Raw genomic sequence first — 21034 nt, forward strand, 5'->3', positions numbered from 1 at the left:
TTTGAACGCGGAGTTTATTAATAGGTCGGAGCCGCTGATGTGGCTAATAAGTTCGGTAAGTTCAAAAGGCTGCCGCTCAAGCAGCCTGCAGGGCAGCACACTAGGTGGCAGCCTGCAGGGCAGCACACGAGGTGGCAGCCTGCAGGGCAGCACAAGGTGGCAGCCTGCAGGGCAGCACACGAGGTGACAGCCTGCAGGGCAGCACAAGGTGGCAGCCTGCAGGGCAGCACAAGGTGGCAGCCAGCATTTTGCAGCAGCCGGATATCCGGTTATCCCGATTACCGACTTTCCCAAAAATTCAGGGGGAGCTGAGCCCCCCCCCCCCCAGCCCCCCTGTGGCTTCGCCCCTGAAGATGAGTGTTTACCTTTGGGCCGAGAATGTGTGTGCGTTGTGATTCCAGTAACACTCTACCAACATTTGAACATTTCATAGAGCAACTAATGTAATGTGCCCTTTGTCACCTCACTGTTGGGATGAAGGCCTCCCCAATGCGTATAATTCATGGGAGAAGTTTTGACCATACCTCACCACACTGGGTCGTGCGGGTTTTGGTGACATGTGCGCCAAGGACCGGTTCCAGTATCGGCTCGCCACTGACGTTAGCCTTGTCCGGGAATTGAGCTCAGCTCTCCGGGTTCATTGCGCAGATAGTCACATTGTGTTGCGTGCAGCTCTTGTGTCAATCCACTGCTGAATGAAAACTATCCCGCGCCGTGTGGGTCATGGGGTTATTTTATTTGACCATACTTCACCACGCTGGTCAATGGGGGCTGATGGAGTCGGGGGGGGGGGCATCGATGTGGGAGCTCAGAAATAGAGTGTAACCTTGGATGTTGCTGCAAGAGCGCTCTACTGCTGACGGCCTGCTTGTGCACGGTTGGCGTTCTAAGATCTGGCGAAATCAAATCACGTGCATTGCAGGTGGATCTGGTCCGAGAGATTGTTTAACAATCCGTAGTGACAATTTTCGTTTATCTTTGGGAACAAAAATATTATCGCCTGAAAAATATATTCTTGAGAACAGCTGGAGGTCCTCGCTAAGTGTGCATCCGTAGAAAATAACCCATTAGGATGTCCTTGAATATAAATTCACCTCGTTCCAAACAAGAATTTCAACAAAGCCCAGATAGTTTCCCTTCATTGCGACTCCACTCAACTGATCCCCCGCATCGGTCGTTCCAATTGGGGAAAGCTACACTTAAATTATCTGTCAATATTGGTTATGGTAACTTATTACTTGACTTGTCCAGCTAAACAAACCCCCCCTGCCGCCCGCCTCTTTTAATTGATATTCAAGAAAAGTATGGATATGGGAGCTCCTTCCTTTTCCATCAACGTCCATGCCATCAAGAAAATAATTATGCTCAAATAGCTCTACATGTTCCAAAAGCTTTTGGTTACCTTATACCCAAGTACTTTAATTTTAGCCCAAGTCACCCCTCCAGCATACATTTGGCTTGAATCCACGTGTCTGCCTTCGCAAGAAGGGACGTTTATTCATAGTTTTGGAGGTGAGAATTTATGTAGATGGTGATATATTAGATCATCATGAACGAATTCTTATGTTGCAAGCCTTCAATGACTGATACCAACTTTCCAGACATCTCTTTTGCTACACATTTGCAAACGTGAAGTCTCATCACACCTGCGATGCGTTGTCTTCATTGCACCATCGCTGAGACTGTGGTGTGGATCGCTCAGTCTTGAATCTCGATGTCGGGGGCCATGAGGCTGGGAACGCGGTCGAGGACAAAAGCTGCCAAGGCGAAGCGAGGCTAAGGCCAGGGCCCTCTTTAGGTCAAGGCCAGTCTCGAGACCAGTGAGGGCCGGGCACTCTATGCAGGATATGAATTCTGCAATAGTATGCGTATTCTGCTATTGCAGAGCTGACCAGGGTTCAAAGTAACTCACAAAAAACACCATGTGAAAGACCCAACGCGGACAATCCCTGGTTTCGATCTTCCACGAAGCTCACGTTCCACCATGAACAGCATCCGTACAAACTGTGATGCGACGGTGTCCTGAAATGTCTCGATTTGCCAAGGAAACGTTATCGTCGGGACTCGATATCTCACGGATTATGTATGTGGCCGTCCTACCTCCAAACCGTCCCAGACCCTGCCCACCTCGAACAGTGCGGAGGGACGCGGTGGTGGTGGTGGTGTGATATTTGCAAGAGCTCAGCCCCAGACAGGTCCGGATTACATCAATCCCTGGCTTAACCATCCTGGTCCCGGTAGAAACTACCAGCGAGCGATCCGCAACACGTGCCACCAATCGCTAATGTCTTTCTACCACGTGACGTAGGCACCGCTGATTCAAATGAATCAACGAAGGGGCGTCATATTTATCAATCATCAGGTGCGCGCAGCATGCGGAGACTTAATTTGAGGGCGAATGTATTGCAAGCGCCATGCACGTGACATAACCAGGCCTGCCCGCACGGGATTGACACGTCACACATGCATGGCGTGACGTCACACAGTCGTACTGCCCGATGACCAAATCACTCGGGAGCTAAGCTAAGCAGGCATTGAGCCTGGAGTGCGCTCGGATGGGTGGTGACCGCTGCCGTGCCCCGAAGAACCGCGCCCTCGACGTTGTCAGCAGTAGAGGACAGCGCAGGGGAATCACGCTCTGCGTGTTTAACTTCTTTTGCACTGTACGCAGCCAACAACGCATTCACCTACCGGTACTTGCCGAGCGTGGTGAGGTATGGTCAAATAGCCTCGGCATACGCAGCAGCAGGTTGACACAACGCACGACCGGAGGGCGAGAGGCTGTACTGCCTGGTCCAGATGTCTTGTGTCTTGTGACACCCCAAATTATGTGACCGCTAACATTTGTTTTCCCCTTTGCGTGTTCATTTCTGTCTTAAATAGACTGGGAATGCGATGCGGTTTAATTCTAGATGCGTCCACCTCTGCGTTCGCGTGCGGCCAGGAGATCGCAGCGAGCTCAGCGAGGCGCGGAACATCCACTTTGAGTTCACTCACAGCCCCCGTCCCATTCACGCCCCCTAACTCAACATATTACTTTGAGAGCTCTCCAAACGCGCTGCGGGTGTAGTCAAACGTATTAACGGCACGTAATAACAATAATAAAGTAACAATGATAACGACATTATTTATTTATGTTTGTTGCAGGAAAGCCTCAACGAGTCTCGTAGCTCGTTTACGGGAAGGCCCTGCTATGGGGGGGGGGGGGGGGGGGGGTGCTGATGGGACAGCCGGGACGAGCTTCGTCACACGTAGACGCTGACGGCGCGTCCGTTGGGGGCGTTCGCATCGAGGAAGTTGACTTTGGCTTTCCTCGTCGACGACAACGACGACGAACTGAAGGAGGTGTTGGGCGACGCGAGGTCTCGCTGCAGCACTGTCTGTAATTCGGACATCTCGACGCGCCGCTGCTGCTTAAAGGCGTCGCCCGCTTCAGGCGACCCGGCGGCCGGCGGGGGCCGGGCGATGCGACGCACGGACCGCGCGGGCGGCCCGTGGCCCGGGCGCTTGGCCAGACACGCGGCCACCACGAGCGTGAGGCCGCCCGCGAACAGCAGGAAGGAGGCCATCCAGCCGGCGAAGAGCGCCTCTCCGAACTCCCAGCGCGGCACGTAGTCCGGGATGTTCTTGTCGAAGAAGAGCGCCACTGTGTCCATGGCCACCGTGCACACGGGAGCCATCACGGCGGCGCTGGCGACGAGGAAGGCCAGCGCGCCGGCCAGCGAGGCGGCCCGCTTGTGCGTCGTGTTGCCGCCGCCGCCGAGGAAGGTGGTGCACCTCATGCCGAGCGCCGTGAGCAGCGTGCCCACCAGGCCGAGTACGTCGGCGGCGCACATGAGGATGCGCGCCATCTGCAGCGTCGGGATGAGGTCCATGAGCGACTCGTAGTCCCGGCACTGGATGTTGTCCCCTTGGTCGACGCACGAGCCCCAGAGGCCGATGAGAAAGTTCTCGGCGAGCGGCGCGATGTCCGAGTTGAGCGACTGCCAGTGAGGCAGCACCGTGGTGACGCAGGCGAGGAGCCAGCCGCACACGCTCACGGCCAGTCCCACCAGCTGCAGGTCACATACCCGAGCCATTGGCGTCCCGCACTACCCGGCCGCTCGGCCGCCCGCCTCCTTCGCCGCTCCTCGCCCTCTCCTCTGCCTGCGGGGTCCGAGCGGTGGGGAGGAGAGGGCATCAGCGCGACGCGCATCGTACGCACGCACGTGTTTCACAGCCGCCTTGAGTGTTCGTCGGTCGGGTGCGGTGAGCGTGGTCACGCGTGCGGGCCCTGAAAAATGGCTCACGCCGCTGCGAGTGGATGGGGCTCTGCTCCGGGGCAGCTCTGGAGAGGCCCTCTCAAAGACAGCCACTGGCAAACTTCACGCGGCCCACTCTGTTAAAGTGATAAATCACGACGAATGACATCAACGCGACAACCGAACATCGATTATAATTTATCGATTTCCCGGTCGCCAGAGTAAAAGGCACGAATACAGGCACGAGAGGGAGCGTCGACGGCTTGCATCCCGTCGAGATTGGCCTCGTCTTCCACGCTGGCGTCTAGGATGAGGCGGAGTGACCCACACGTGAAGCTGACCACACGCTACCTGCTGACCGATGGGCTGCGGTGTAGTTACAAAAAAAAGACCAATTGTTGAAACTGCCGCAGTGCTAGGAGATCAAATCAGCGACCTCTGGATCGCAAAGTCCACATCGTGTGAACCATTACAAGACGGAAGAAGCACTGAGTTTGATCAGGCTGGTTGATTAGAGAGCACGTCCACCGAAGGAGATTGAGCGGTGACACAAACTCGCGTGTTGCCGCCAGATACAACCACCGCATCGCAGGACCGCGAGCGATAATGGCAGCTTGGGGAGTCCTTCATCCAGCAGTGGATTGATCATAGCCGATGACGATGATGCGTTTTTAGAGCTTGACAATAAAAACTCAGCTTACCAAAGTGCCGCAAAGATGGATTTTCTGTTTTTTTGCATCTAAAGAATTGCACTGCCAGATCTCGTGACACGTTGGCCAGAAACGAGAGAACGACATCTGTAAGATGCGCAAAGAAGCATGGAGAGGTGGAAAGAGAAACACGTGGATCGAGGGACAAATGCAAGTCAGAGACAATGACTGTATGGGCAGGACACACACTCGCTAGATGGACGAGACAGCTGAGAGATCAGCAGCGGCAGCTGATGGAGAAAGCACGGATGAGGAGCGGTGAGATGAGTTACTCTACAACCGCGAGATGGATTGTGGCATCGCCTTCATCCAGCAGTGGACAGAGAGCAGCTGACGGCGAGTGATCCTTACAAGTGCAACGCGGTGCACTCCTTGGACAGTCAAGAACCGGGGGGAGGGGGGGGGTGGTGGCTGTGAGCGTGGCCCGTGCCGTGATGCGGCACTGTGGAGGAGGAGGAGGTTGGTGGATCACACGCAGATCGCTCAACTCACAAAGCCGTGGGCGCTGCGGTACCGTGACCCCGGCTTGCCAGGAGAACTCGGTGTACGGAGAATGTGTTGCCTACTCTTTGGGGTTTTCGGTAAAGTCACGTAGGTAAAATAAAAATAAAACAATTAAATTATATCACGGCCCCCTCAGAAGAGGGGGCCGTGGCTCTGGGTGTTCCCCACTCGACACCACCTTCATATGTAGAGCACCGCAGAGCTTGGCCAATTGTTGTCTGCCGGCTCACTGCCTGACTGCGAGAGTGCGAATCCTGCGCGGTGGCGCGTTACAAGTTCACTTGGGGCGCCACGGTGGCTAGGAGATGTTAACTACCTCGCCTGGTGTACAGGAGGTCGTGGGTTCGATCCCTCTCTCATCATTATCACGGTGGCTAGGAGATGTTAACTACCTCGCCTGGTGTACAGGACGTCGTGGGTTCGATCCCTCTCTCATCATCATCACGGTGGCTAGGATATGTTAACTACCTCGCCTGGTATACAGGACGTCGTGGGTTCGATCCCTCTCTCATCATCATCACGGTGGCTAGGAGATGTTAACTACCTCGCCTGGTGTACAGGACGTCGTGGGTTCGATCCCTCTCTCATCATCATCACGGTGGCTAGGAGATGTTATCTACCTCGCCCGGTATACAGGACGTCGTGGATTCGATCCCGACCCTGACACCTGCTGTGTATTTGGAGTCTGCGTGTCTCTCTCCCCGTGGTCGCGTGGATTTATCTCTGGGTACTCCGGGTTTTCCCTCCGCATTTAGATTCAACATTACGGCGTTTAGAGTATTTGGCTGCTGCGATATATGTCCACATGACGATAAGCCACTTCGTTGAGTTATCATTTGTGATAGCCAGCTGGCTTATGAAAAATAGCTGTATAGCTCAGTGGGCCTTACCTGGTAAAATAAAAAAAAAGAGTTTAGTATTTTTTTTCTCGCCATAAACACGAAAAGAGTAAGTTAAAATGAATATTACTAGCGTTATTTCTTGTACATACAGACCGGTCCTCAATGTGGAAGTTGTTTGTCCTGGGAGACACCGGGCACTGAGTGAGTCATATCAGCGTGGGTGCCGCAGTGCCTCGGCTTTGATGAGCTCTGAGAGTTACGAACAAAAAATATCTCGCAGTTTGATGAAAATAAAAAGTTCTAATTCATGAAGCGAATGGTTTAGGTTGTCAGGATAGTAGCCGTGCCCCCCCCTCGCCCCCCCCCCCACCCTCCTGATCCCCGCCAAAAAGTAGAATTGTCATCAAAAGCTCAGCTTGGGTCGTTCACTCTCTGGAGCGGAGCCGTTGGCAGAACAAAACACGAATTAAACAGAGATGCATAAACCTGCCGCCGGAGGCTGCGATTCTCTTATTGAGACAATGATTCATATACAGCACGACGGATTGATGCATGTGCTATTGGAGAAGGGCCATCTCACCCGAAAAGTCGCCCATCAGAAACATGAAAAAATTATGTTCCCTTTCAAGGCCGCGGTGTCGATTGTGACAAATGTGTCGAGTACAGGTCTTAATTGTGCACCACGAATTCATGAATTGTGCACCACTAATTCATCAATTGTGCACCACCAATTCATGAATTGTGCACCACTAATTCATAAATTGTGCACCACGAATTCATGAATTGTGCACCACTAATTCATGAATTGTGCACCACTAATTCATGAATTGTGCACCACCAATTCATGAATTGTGCCCCACTAATTCATGAATTGTGCACCACCAATTCATGAATTGTGCACCACTAATTCATGAATTGTGCACCACCAATTCATGAATTGTGCACCACCAATTCATGAATTGTGCACCACTAATTCATGAATTGTACACCACTAATTCATGAATTGTGCACCACCAATTCATGAATTGTGCAATACGAATTCATGAATTGTGCACCACCAATTCATGAATTGTGCACCACTAATTCATGAATTGTGCACCACTAATCCATGAATTGTGCACCACTAAATCATCAATTGTGCACCACTGGGAACGCAGCGGCGATGCGCTCAGCGAGACGGCCCCCCACGGCACTCACGTTGCCCAACTTAGTAGGGCAATCACTCCCCGGTTAACGTCGGGGGTTGCATTCCTGAAATGCGCACCGACGAATCTCGAAACGGCGTCAATTACGCGATCTAACAACAAAAAACCCCGTCTATTATGGATGATATTGGTCGCGAAAGCCTGCTACGTGTTGAACGGGTCAAGGCCGACTTACAGGCTACGGCGTGGGTGGTGGAGGCGAAGGCTGAGTGGCGACGGACGCGAGCGTGGGGTAGAGACGACGCAACTCGGGGGTAGCGGTCTTAACAAAGTGACGACGTCGTTGCTAAACGACGTTCAAATAAGGGGTGGGGGGGGGGGACGTAAATCGGGGCATCGCTGTTACCTCCTTTGATTGGAACCCTCCAACGGATGGGCTGGCTAGCGAGGTCGGCAGTCACCGACACGGCAACGAGGAGACAGAGCCCTGCATTTGTGTTCGCGTCCAAAGGCGCCACCAACCACTACCACCAACCACAACCACCGACCACAACCACCAACCACAACCACCAACCATAACCACCAACCACAACCACCAACCATAACCACCAACCACCAACCACAACCACCAACCACGACCACAACCACAACCACCGACCACAACCACAACCACCAACCACAACCACCAACCACAACCACCAACCACAACCACCGACCACAACCACCAACCACCAACCACAACCACCAACCACAACCACCAACCACAACCACCAACCACAACCACAACCACCAACCACAACCACCAACCACAACAACTGACCACAACCACCAACCACCGACCACAACCACCAACCACAACCACCGACCACAACCACAACCACCAACCACCAACCATAACCACCAACCACAACCACCAACCACCAACCACCGACCACAACCACCAACCACAACCACCAACCATAACCACCAACCACAACCACCAAACACAACCAAGGACCACAACCACCAACCACAACCACCGACCACAACCACAACCACCGACCACAACCATAACCACCAACCACAACCACCAACCACCAACCACAACCACCAACCACAACCACCAACCACAACCACTGACCACAACCACCAACCACAACCACCAACCACAACCACCGACCACAACCACAACCACCAACCATAACCACAACCACCAACCACAACCACCAACCACCAACCACAACCACCGACCACAACCACAACCACCAACCACAACCACCAACCATAACCACCAACCACCAACCACAACCACCAACCACCAACCACAACCACCGACCACAACCACAACCACCAACCACTACCACAACCACCAACCATAACCACCAACCACAACCACCAACCACAACCACCGACCACAACCACCAACCACCAACCACCAACCACCAACCACTACCACAACCACCAACCACAACCACCGACCACCAACCACAACCACCGACCACAACCACCAACCACCAACCACAACCACCGACCACAACCACCAACCACCGACCACAACCACCAACCACAACCACCAACCATAACCACCAACCACAACCACCGACCACAACCACCAACCACAACCACCGACCACAATCACCAACCACCAACCACTACCACAACCACCAACCACAACCACCGACCACAACCACCAACCGCAAACCACTACCACAACCACCAACCACCAACCACAACCACCGACCACAACCACCAACCACCGACCACAACCACAACCACCAACCACAACCACCGACCACAACCACCGACCACAACCACCAACCACAACCACCAACCATAACCACCAACCATAACCACGGCTGCCGACTCAGCAGCTCAATTCCGAATGCGAGGCTCGTGAATGTGAACGAGAGCACGTGTGGGAGAAGAGAGTACGTATGGGAGTAGAGAGTACGTGTGGGAGTAGGGAGTACGTGTGTGAGTAGAGAGTACGTGTGTGAGAAGAGAGTACGTGTGGGAGTAGGGAGTACGTGTGGGAGTAGGGAGTACGTGTGGGAGTAGGGAGTACGTGTGGGAGAAGAGAGTACGTGTGTGAGTAGGGAGTACGTGTGGGAGTAGGGAGTACGTGTGGGAGTAGAGAGTACGTGTGGCAGTAGGCAGTACGTGTGGGAGTAGAGAGTACGTGTGGGAGTAGGGAGTACGTGTTGGAGTAGAGAGTACGTGTGGGAGTAGGGAGTACGTGTGGGAGTAGGGACTACGTGTGTGAGTAGAGAGTACGTGTGGGAGAAGGGAGTACGTGTGTGAGTAGGGAGTACGTGTGGGAGTAGGGAGTACGTGTGTGAGTAGGGAGTACGTGTGGGAGTAGGGAGTGCGTGTGTGAGTAGGGAGTACGTGTGGGAGTAGAGAGTACGTGTGGGAGTAGAGAGTACGTGTGGGAGTAGAGAGTACGTGTAGGAGTAGAGAATACGTGTGGGAGTAGAGAGTACGTGTGTGAGTAGGGAGTACGTGTGGGAGTAGAGAGTACGTGTGGGAGTAGAGAGTACGTGTGGGAGTAGGGAGTACTTGTGGGAGTAGAGAGTACGTGTGGGAGTAGGGAGTACTTGTGGGAGTAGGGAGTACGTGTGTGAGTAGGGAGTACGTGTGGGAGTAGAGAGTACGTGTGTGAGTAGGGAGTACGTGTGGGAGTAGAGAGTACGTGTGGGAGTAGAGAGTACGTGTGGGAGTAGGGAGTACGTGTGTGAGTAGGGAGTACGTGTGGGAGTAGGGAGTACGTGTGGGAGTAGAGAGTACGTGTGTGAGTAGAGAGTACGTGTGGGAGTAGAGAGTACGTGTGGGAGTAGAGAGTACGTGTGGGAGTAGAGAGTACGTGTGGGAGTAGAGAGTACGTGTGGGAGTAGAGAGTACGTGTGGGAGTAGGGAGTACTTGTGGGAGTAGGGAGTACGTGTGTGAGTAGGGAGTACGTGTGGGAGTAGAGAGTACGTGTGTGAGTAGGGAGTACGTGTGGGAGTAGAGAGTACGTGTGGGAGTAGAGAGTACGTGTGGGAGTAGGGAGTACGTGTGTGAGTAGGGAGTACGTGTGGGAGTAGGGAGTACGTGTGGGAGTAGAGAGTACGTGTGTGAGTAGAGAGTACGTGTGGGAGTAGAGAGTACGTGTGGGAGTAGAGAGTACGTGTGGGAGTAGGGAGTACGTGTGTGAGTTGAGTCATGCAGCAGAAGATCGTGGGTTGAATGAGTGAGCAGTAATTAAACACATTGTTCCTGCCTTAGTGTCCAAAACACAACTAATTTAATGTATTGCAACAACCAGCTGACACTTCAATACGTGTACACACAATATGCAGAAATGAATCAACTATTAGCGCCCTTTGTAGATCCAGCCATGCTGATTGTCTCATCGTACTTGACCGCACTGGCCACTGCGCGTTGATCACGATGTGAAGTGCAGGAGTCCCGATAGCACGGGTTCAGATATCACGCGCCACTGACGGTAGCCGTGGCCGGGGATGCAACTCGGTTCGCCGGGGTTCACGGCGCAGAGCGTTACCGCTACAGCAGCACCCCACTCATAAACGACACAGACAAAGATCCCCCGTGTAGCCTGCGCAGGCTGTTAGGGCAAGTGCTGTTAGCGAGCACCTAAGCACCTATGAGGGCTGGCACGGCACGCGAGGGGCTGGGTTGCTCAGCACCACGCCCGGCCGCCTTTGTCTCCCCCGAGTGGCGACGTTCACCACACCGCGCCAGGTACTCAATATTTGAGACCGATTCGAACCAACGGGAGGCCCAGGGCCGGTTCAGATCATGTTTATCACTGGTGTTGGCCGTGAGCGGTCACCCCTCTTCTGTAAACACACAAACACACACACACAAACACACAAACACACATACACACACACACACAAACACACACACATACACACACACAAACACACACACAAACACACACACACAAACACACACACAAACACACAAACACACACAAACACACAAACACACACAAACACACACACACAAACACACACAAACACACAAACACACACACATACACACACACACACAAACACACACACAAACACACACACAAACACACACACACAAACACACACACAAACACACACACACAAACACACACACACAAACACACACAAACACACACACAAACACACACACACAAACACACACACAAACACACACACACAAACACACACACACAAACACACACACACAAACACACAAACACACACAAACACCGCGTGGTCACTCCGCTTACCGTGCGATGGACCCGCGCGCTCGTCTCGCAACGAAGCAATGCGGTAAATCTCAGCGCAAGTTCAAGACATCGTCCGGCAATCCACGGCGACAGCAAACGTCGGTTGCTGTTCTTCAAGTCGGGCTGGCTTCTCAGATTAGAGGTTAAGATTTTAAACCTCCACCGACCCCGCCGCCCGCCCCTCTCTCGCCTCTTCCCGTCGAAAATATATTTATAAATCCTTCATTTAAAAGCGCCCCCCCCCTGTTTCTGTGGCTGTTTGCACAGCGTGTGGGCCTCGCATTGTGTCCAGAAGCTCTCCCCTGGTCTCTCGGTGCTCTCTGATGCTCTTCTTCTTCTTCTTCTTCGTGTCGCCGCTCCCCGGCAAGGGAAGTGGAGGCGGGGGGGAGCGCTCCCTCTTCACGCGCGGAGAGCTCTCGGGCACTCAGGAGACGCTTAAAGCCGCCCGGCGAGGGGGGGAGGAGGAGGGAGGAGGAGGGGGAGGGGGGAGGAGGAGGGGGAGGAGGAGGGGGAGGAGGTGGGAGGAGGAGGGGGAGGAGGTGGGAGGAGGAGGGGGAGGAGGAGAGAGGAGGAGGGAGGAGGAGGGGGCAGGAGGTGGGAGGAGGAGGGGGAGGGAGGAAGAGGAGGGGGGAGGAGGGGGAGGAGGAGGGATGAAGAGGAGGAGGGAGGAGGAGGGAGGAGGAGGGGGAGGAGGAAGGAGGAGGAGTGGCGAGGGAGGAGGGGGGAGGAGGAGGGGGAGGGAGGAGGGGGGGAGGAGGGGGGAGGAGAGGGGGGAGCAGGAGGTGCCCGGCGAAGTGGCGCGGGTGCGAGCGAGGGAGGGTTGGTCAGAGTGGCCAACTGTGCTGCCAGCCTAATTAAATGTACGTGTGTGTGTGCGTATGTTGAACTTGTTCGCACCTTAGGCAGCCAACCGTGATCATCGGAGGTGCGGACGGAGGACAACGAACTAAACACAAAAAGCAGTTCTAGAGAAATGAGTTTGTCAATATAGATAATGATTTAAAAGTGCATCGCTCCACTGGCTTCCTGATATCGGAAGGGAGAGCGTTCCAGACGGCCTCGGACGTGCATCTGAAAGCGCGCGATGGCGGTGACCGCCGTCTGTACTCGATGGCTTCGCCAAAAGCCGCTGCTGCGAGGATGAGCGGAGTGCGCGTGATGATGGTTCATGGCGAGATCAGCGAGGTTTTGTGGTTCGTTTGTGGCAAACGCCTTGTGTGTGTGTAATGAGTGCGACCTTGCGATGTGTTCGTTCGGCAACGGGAAGCCAATGCAGCTCGCCGAGGCACTGGACGGACATGGTCGGATCTCGCAGTAAATCACGGCACGGCTATGGTGCGACGAGCGCCGACCTCCACGCGTGTACAATCACGACACCGATGTGAATCATGGATTGTAGACATTGGACGTTTGCAACTGGGAAACTTCACTTTTTTTAATTTTATTTCCACGACCCCTCTGTAGAATTGCCTCCGACCAATTCACCCGCTAACTGCGCCGGACCTCGCCAAAAAAATCTAAGCGGGTATTGAGCCTGGATCGTGCTTGCATGGGCGACCGCCACCTCATGAAACAGTTGCTAGAAGGCCTGACGATGCAGGAGCCACGTGGTGGACGGCACAGCCATCGCTGTGCGAACCGCTCTTGTTCCACGCCTGCGCTCTCCGTCTTCGCCAACCTGCACTGACCCCGCGTGACGATGCAGCGGCGGACAACCCCGAGGGATGGACTCGGAGCTTCCCAGCACTGATCCGATCGGGCCCGTTCCGGGTCACGCTCTTCCGCTGCGTGACGCTTCTTTGGACGACAATCCTCATCGTCGCCGTCACCTGCGCGGTTGCTAAAACGAGCACCGCCTAGCGAGGCTGCAATCAACTTGATGTAAAGTGAAGAGTGCGTAAAAGATAGCTCCTGATACAGCCAGGGAAGCCTCACTGCGGCTCGTTTTAAGGACACTTCGCGTGTGCGGAGGGAGACAATTGTTTTAGTTCCCCGGAGAAAAGCGCTCGCGCAATCTCCCAGCAGAGTCGACGCTCCACCAAGAAACCATCTGCACGAAGAGCGTTGCCACCTAAACTGCTTGCACTGACATCTACTGACCGCCTCGTTAGCCCCCGGTTCGTGCAAAGCCGCGATTATTATAATTATCAGAACGGGCGCCGCCAGCGGGATGTGGAAATCTCGCCTGTGCCGCAGAACCACGATCGGATGAAAATCGTCGCTCGGTGCTCGTTCGGAAACGGGGGGTCGCGTTGGCGTGACACTGCGTGAACGCGCGGTCAGGGCAGGATGAATGGGGACTCAAGAAGGGAGGGCAATGTGATACACCGAGCTAGCCGCGTGCCGTGTCAGAGGTCACCCACAAATTAAATGCCCCGCCTCGGACAGCCTTCATCACAAAGTAACAACAGAAGGCTCACAAACAACGCCCTCACAAACAACATTCTTGTTCTCGCGCGAGCACGACCATCGCGTTCCCTCCACAGTCTGCGTGGAGCCACGCACTCCTCGCTCCGAGGCGCACAACGAACGAGGAAGCACCACGGGCAGAAGGACATCTCACCGCACCGCCAGAGACGAGAGCTGCGCGTACTGGTATTGCCTCGAGTGTCGTTGTTCTATTGCAGATGAAGTTTCTGAAAGATGCGGCCCCTTAATGAACGTCAGGATTTTTTTTGTAAAAGTTGGCTGATACGTTTCTTTTTTTTACGAAAGAATTTGGGTCCGCCAAGCTGTAACTGTGGGGCTTAACTTTTGCAAAGCAGGACAATTAAATGGGCACCAGAAAACCCGAACTTACAGTATTATCACACAATTGTAGCAACATTATACCACTGATAAAAACCGGGACATTCAATGTCCTGGAAAGACTTACAAATTTCCCAGGAGAGCCACCTCATTATTACACAATTGACCAAATCTTGGACCGTTAACGTCTCGGGAAGACTTGACAGATATCCTAGGCCAGCAGCTGTCTCAACAAGAGAACAATGCTGGGGAAACCAGTGCAGGCAGACGCCCTGAAACTGCAGCTCACGGCGTGGCCACACCAAGACAACGCCGTCCCTTGAGCTGGCGAGCCACGCTGACACAAAAGGGCATTTACATTTCAGAGTTTCTGAAATAAAGTCTGCACCACGGACATAATTGGAGTCCCAAATAGGCACCCAGCGCGTTGTGTGATTTTTAAAAAATGTTAATTCCCCGTCCGTCGGAGGTGTGCTTGTTGTGTCGAATTTTTCTCGGTGAAGCTTTCCAGCAACGCCACGGATGCTTGCAGTCGGTCGTACAGACCGATGGATGCGTGGAGTCTGGAGCGTTATCTCCTGATACATGCGTTTTATTCAACACAAAAAACACAACTCATGCCACACCTTCCAATACAGAAACTTCCTAATTTTTTGGGGAGATTCAGGGCATCCAAGATAAACAAAACCGTTCACTCTTTATAAACACACACACATAGTAAAACTGAATTTTTATTTTAACAAATAAAAAAAATCTCCCGAGAATAATTGCTTTCCTGTCACCGCTGCAATTCAGGCCTCATTCCCAACGGTTCGTCTTCTTCTTGTTGTCAAGTTCTCTAAGGGCAGTTTCTTGGTTCAAGGTCCCTCCACCTTCTCCCACCTCGTGCTCTCTCATCTACATTCCGGCATGTGGGCCCCCCGTTCTTCACGTCATTGAACAGGTCTCTTCCAATTTGGATTCTTGCCAGAATGTTGTTGTTGCTGTTGCCTGCAACCTTTTCCTCCTGGGCTCTTCCTTCAGCGTGCCAGTGCACCCAATCCAGATCATCAAGGAAATGCCCTTGGCGTGAACTGACGTGGGGTACGTGAATCAAATGAATGGGAAACGCGATGATTGCAAAGCGCTGAGAATGCGTCACGCATCTGTGCCCTGAGCACAACACGAGGCCTCGGCGCCAAGCCCCGCGTGTGTGGTCGGCAAATAGGGGCCGTGTGGGGCTCCGCACACTCGCAGCTCTGCCTAAACATTTGCCATCGCTCAAACCCCCTCGGCGCAACATCAAATGCACGGGGCGAGCGTTTCCGCCTCGCCCCGTGCATTGAGTCCACTCCGAGCACCGTCGCTCGTTATCCATCAACGTCCGTGCAGCTTTACTTTACAATTGGCACCGCTCAATTCTTGGAAGATATTTTTTTTTGATCTACGCGAGTTCAATGGGATTCCTGTATTTATTAAACATTACACAAATTAAACAGCCGCCGTCTTGAACCAAAGAATCGCGGCTAACCTGCGCGTCCCTCGCTGGGTTGGCCGCCACGATTGTGCAGCAATGTGCTGGCATTTCCTAATCGCTCATTCATCAACTACGACAACTTAAGAACACGCAACAGATTGTATTGTACGCTAACGGCAAGTGCTCCACAGGACCCCGTTCATGATTGAACTTATTTGGCAACTGACAAGTTCAGTGGGGGAGGGTGGAGGGGGCAGCGATATATATAAAAAACCGAACATGAATCACCCCGAAGGGATCCTGCTGCCCGTGGTGTGATGGTCAGCACGCTGGAATTGTCATCCAGAGGTCGCCGGTTTCATTCGATCTCTCGGCTCGGAAGTTAACGCATTGGATATGTTTCTTAAGCCGCCACTACCTCTATCACCTATTATTATTATTATGATCATGTATTTCGGTTATTTACCCAGGAGGGTCTCACCGAGTCTCAATCCTCTTTTTCAGGAGGGTCCTGTTAAGTTTCCGCAATTGGGTGCAAAGTTTCTGCAATTCCGATTCAGTCATTTTCAGGTCATGTTTCGTCATTGGGATGTTTGGCCAACATCAGTTACATTGCATGGGGTTTTGTTTCAGCTATTGGAGGAAACCGGAGCACCCGGAGTAAACCCACGCAGAACACGGGGAGAGCGTGCAAACCGCACTCAGATAGGTACCCGTGTCCATGATCAAAGCCAGGTCACGTCCGCTGTGAGACGCGAGTGTTGCCACTGCCGACCACCGCCGTCAGTTGATCGGCAGCCTCACGTCGTGGTGAGATAACGCGTGGGTGAACCTCCCACCACTTGCAAGACGTGTGGACATTGTGCAGGAGTAGGCCAGCGTGCCCTGGTGCAGAGCTCCCTTACGTCGAGTCTCTTCCGCAAGCGGCGGCGTGAGCAGCTAATCGCAGGTCTGCACCTTCGCCCCCTGAATGAAGACGGTCGTTAGAGGTGAACGTTTCAGTGCAGGCTCCTTGTCGCCTCGTGTTCGTCGTGCCGCGCGGACAACGAGAATCCACCATCACGTACGCCCCGCGACGCCCCAGCGAACGGCTCGCGCGCCTGTAATTCCCACACCCGAGCCCTCCACTCCCCACGATGCATGGCAGCAGCGGTGCACCATATCGGCTGGCCCTGAGCAGCACGTGCTCGCATTGCCCGGGGTTCGTTCAGCGACGGCGACGACGCGGCCGGGCAGCCGGAGCGCGTTCGCCGCCGACTTGCCGAGGTTCGCGGCTGTCGCGTTCCAGAGGCCGCCCTGATTAATACTGCGGGGTGATCGAGCTACGGGAAAACGACTCCACGCTGTCTGCTTCGCGTTAAAGAACCCGCGACGCCATTCCCATGAGCAGGCCATTGTGTGGCGGCGTCATGGTGCAAATTTTACAAATTTGTCAAATATTACACCACACACGACTCGGTACGAATCGACGGTACGGGGCAATTATCCCCCACCCCCTCCCGACTGAAAAAGAAAACAAAGAGTTGGCAGGACCCTCTTGCAAACGAGTCATGAAACTTAGTGAGGATTTCCCGTGTAAATAATCACGACTATATCTAAAATACTCTTTGGTTCTTTCGGTAAAGTCACGTCGTGGTTTCTTTTATTTTATACCTACGTGACTTTACCGAAAGAACCAACGAGTATGGATTCCTACAGTCACGAAAGTTTCAAATCAAGATTATATCTAAAATAAATACGATAATCTATAATTGCGACTACTAAAGTGATAACCAGCACGAGTAACGAGACGACATTTTGTCCATCGTGCATTCTGCGCGGGGCCCCTTTCCCGTGTTTGTTGTAGCTGCGTTGCTGATCGATACATTTGTACAATTTTTTTGTGTGTGCCAATCACCGCCAGTCACCAACCTCTCCCCCGCACCCCCACGCCGCTTTGACGGGGCCATTGACGAAGGGGCCATCGGCCGAGATGCGAGTCCCGTCGGTCCAAAGGCTGGCATTTTTCAATCCTATCTCATGGACAAGTTCAGAACAAAGTGCGTTTATATCTGACAGATACATTTCTGCGGCCAGGGGCGCTATTATCGCCGATGTTAAACCCTCCACCACCACCACCACTCCTTCCACAGCTCCCTCCGCTCCGCAACGCAAGTCACGATTCAGAGCGGTGGCTTGGCCATCGAGTACGCAGGCGGTGCAACTGCACCGCAGGACCCACCGGTCGCACGAGCAACAAGTGCCGGGAAATTGAACAGGAACCAAAACCACCACCACCCCTCCACAACAACAACCGCCGTTCACCGCTAAGTCGCTGGCGGTGACGTCACCACGGCGCTTGTGCCATGCTAGGTGCACTTTGAGGCTATGTGAAGCGTCGAAGGCCCGCTGGCTGGAGGTCACGGAACAGACCCCGGGTAGTGCCATGCGTTGACTGACTGGGATGACTGGCAGATGCACCAACCGTGCCAACTCTCTGCGCTTTATCCGCCCGGTACTCCGCTCGTTGTTGTGAGCGTCGTTCCTTTTGCCCCACAGCACCCATGGCGCGTCACTCTTGTTTGGAGTCGTGACTCGATTCAAGATTTGTTTTCGCCTCGTCTCAACGTTTTCTACCGTCTCTCTTTCATCGGTGATTGTTTATGAGCGGCAACCATCGCTCGCTTTAAATATCACGAGCTCTTTTGTTATTCCATTCGATGTTCCACACCTCTTGCATGCACACAGCTCGAGTGTGTGATATCATGAGCGTCAGAACAGACCCAGTTGATAAATGTACCCGGTAGAAGTGGCAACGTTGCGCCAAGGTTGGCGCCTGCGTTGGAAACCGCTGGCCCGGCGTTCCATGTTTACTGGGCACGAGTCTTCAAGTGCCCAACGCAGACGGTGTCTCGGCGTGTAAGCGGCACGAGACGTGTCAAACTTTAAACTGGCACACAAACACAGATCTCCTCTCGCCTGCGACGCAGTTACCCGCGGCTCCTGCAGGTAGTTTCCGCGGCAGCAATTCTGCCGATGCATTCCTTTCTATCTGCGGTTGTTCGCGATTTTGCTCAAAATGCATCGTTAAGCAGCTTCCTAATGCTCGCCAATGTTCTGCGGGGAACAGGGGTCGCACTGCCAACTACTCCTGATATCCGCGGTAAACCGTGATGTGAAGAAATGCCTGTGATATAAAATTTCAAGGCCACGGGCGGTAGAGAACTTTACGTGATCACGAGACTACACAGTCAGGCACAGACACGAATCCAAAGACAAATATTCCCCGAATAGCCTTAACAGACCATTGGAGCAAGTGCTGTAAGCGAGCAACACGCCCGGTCGCCTTTGTCTCCCTAGTGATGATATTTACACACCACACCAGGCACTCATTTGAGGCTGAATCCACCTAGGGGAGGCCCAAGACCGATTCAGATACTCGTCTCTCATGTTGGTGGCCGTGAGCGGGAATCGAACTCGGGTCACCGGGTTGGTAACGCACGCACACAGAGACACCCAGACACAGGCGTGAATACCCTGACAACGACACGGAGACACTGAGACAAGCACGGAGACATATATTCTCAGACACGTGTACACTCGCGGAGACACGGAGACAAACACGGAGACACGGAGAGACACACGGAGACACGGAGAGACACACGGAGAGACAAACACGGAGACACGGAGAGACACACGGAGACACGGAGAGACACGCGAGACACGAACGCACTCACGGAGGCGCGGAGACACACAAAGGGATAGACAGAGACACGGAGGCACTAGAAAGACACAGAAAGAGACGAAGGCAGAGACACGGAGAGACAGAGATACACGCTTACCTCTCTCCGTAAGTAGGCTTCGGCCGGACGCGTCGCTAGCTACCGACGACGAGTACACGAGTCGAGGTCCACAGACACATGAGTCTAGCTGTCTTTGTGGGTCTCCGTGTGTGTGTGTCTCCGTGTCTGTCCCCGTGTCTGCATCAAAGTGTGTGTGTCTTTCTCTCAGTCGTTGTTGCTTACAGGGGGATGGTGAGATTCCTGTCTCTGAAGCACCACAGACACACACGTGTTTGCACTCGAATGCAAACACGTGGGGAGCGGTAGTGTAGTGGTTAGCGCTACGAACCCTGCGGCCCGAGTTCGATTCCCGCTCCGGGCCAACACCGGTGACGATTATCTGAACCGGCCCCGGGCCTCCCCTAGGTCGACTCAGCCTCAATTGAGTACCGAGTGCGATGTATAAAAACATTGCCACTCGGGAGACAAAGGCGGCCGGGCGTGGTGCTGGCCACCCACCCCCTCGTGTGCTGTTCTGGCCTTAATAGGTGCTCGCTAACAGCACTTGCCCCAACAGTCTAAGGCGACACCCGGGGATATTTCATCGTTGTAGGGCTCAAACGACCCCACCCAATGACTCTTGAAAACCTCCGATAATTATCCGAGATTTATTTTTTTTGCGGATAAGAGGAGACGCGTGGCAAATTCACTCCGCTATCCATCCAGAGTAACACCGCGAATTATAATCTCGCGATCATGGCCCACACCCCCAATCCGCGATGTTGGGTCCTCCATATCACCGCGGATAAGAGGCGTGCTCCTGTTATAGCGATACAAGCCGTGTTGGTTGTGAGAGGCCAATGAACCATACTTCACCACGCTGGACAGCGCCTTTGGGTGACGGCGGGAAAGCATATACGCGGGAGCATAGAAGTACCATACAACAATATAATGTACATGTAATGCACCGCCCTCTGCTGCCCGCCACGCGACGAGGCGACCTTGGTGAACCCGTGCGAGGATGGTGATCACGCATCCAAGCATTGTCCAGGCTCAGGTTTTATTCCCGCCTGCTGAGCTTGGCAGATCTGGCCGAGATCGGAAGCCATTCCACGCGATATGGTCACCAAGGGCGCGGGGCAAAATGTGAAAATGCTCCTATGTGAGTCGAGGCTCGCCCTTCATACCCACCCGCAGCTGGAAACGCAGCGCCCGTTCCCTTGAGTTGATTTCATCGCTCAGCAAGGCGATCGCGTCCGTGAATGCGCCCTTCGTGCTGCGTAGCGATCACACGCGCGGTCCAATATTCAACCATCGTTTTTGTCACCCCCCCCCCCCCCCCTTGTATTAATTATCAAGTGGGACACAATAATACCCCGA

At 53.7% G+C, this 21034-nt stretch overlaps 1 protein-coding gene across 2 annotated transcripts; it reads right to left on the reverse strand.

Annotated features, from left to right (window-relative positions):
- Positions 1 to 3201: 3201 nt before the first annotated feature.
- LOC116943540 (claudin-24-like) lies at positions 3202 to 20426 on the reverse strand. 2 transcript variants are annotated; one of them, XM_076067778.1, is made up of 2 exons: positions 19715 to 20426; positions 3202 to 4146 (listed from the first exon to the last, which is right to left on the reverse strand). In XM_076067778.1, exon 2 carries the CDS (start codon positions 4077 to 4079, stop codon positions 3246 to 3248), a length of 834 nt encoding a protein of 277 aa, XP_075923893.1. In that variant the 5' UTR covers positions 4080 to 4146; positions 19715 to 20426; the 3' UTR covers positions 3202 to 3245. The 2 variants fall into 2 exon arrangements, with proteins under 2 accessions (XP_075923893.1, XP_032812348.2); XM_032956457.2 differs by lacking the exon at positions 19715 to 20426 and adding an exon at positions 11690 to 12129.
- Between the last annotated feature and the right edge of the window lie 608 nt (positions 20427 to 21034).

Source organism: Petromyzon marinus, chromosome 18 (assembly GCF_048934315.1).
Source record: "Petromyzon marinus isolate PM22_M1 ecotype Great Lakes invasive population chromosome 18, UKy_Petmar_22M1.pri1.0, whole genome shotgun sequence".
Classification (NCBI taxonomy): Eukaryota; Metazoa; Chordata; class Hyperoartia; order Petromyzontiformes; family Petromyzontidae; genus Petromyzon; species Petromyzon marinus.

Excerpts from the sequence above, each read along its gene's own strand:
- LOC116943540 (XM_076067778.1), bottom strand. The coding sequence starts at position 4,079 with ATGGCTCGGGTATGTGACCTGCAGCTGGTGGGACTGGCCGTGAGCGTG.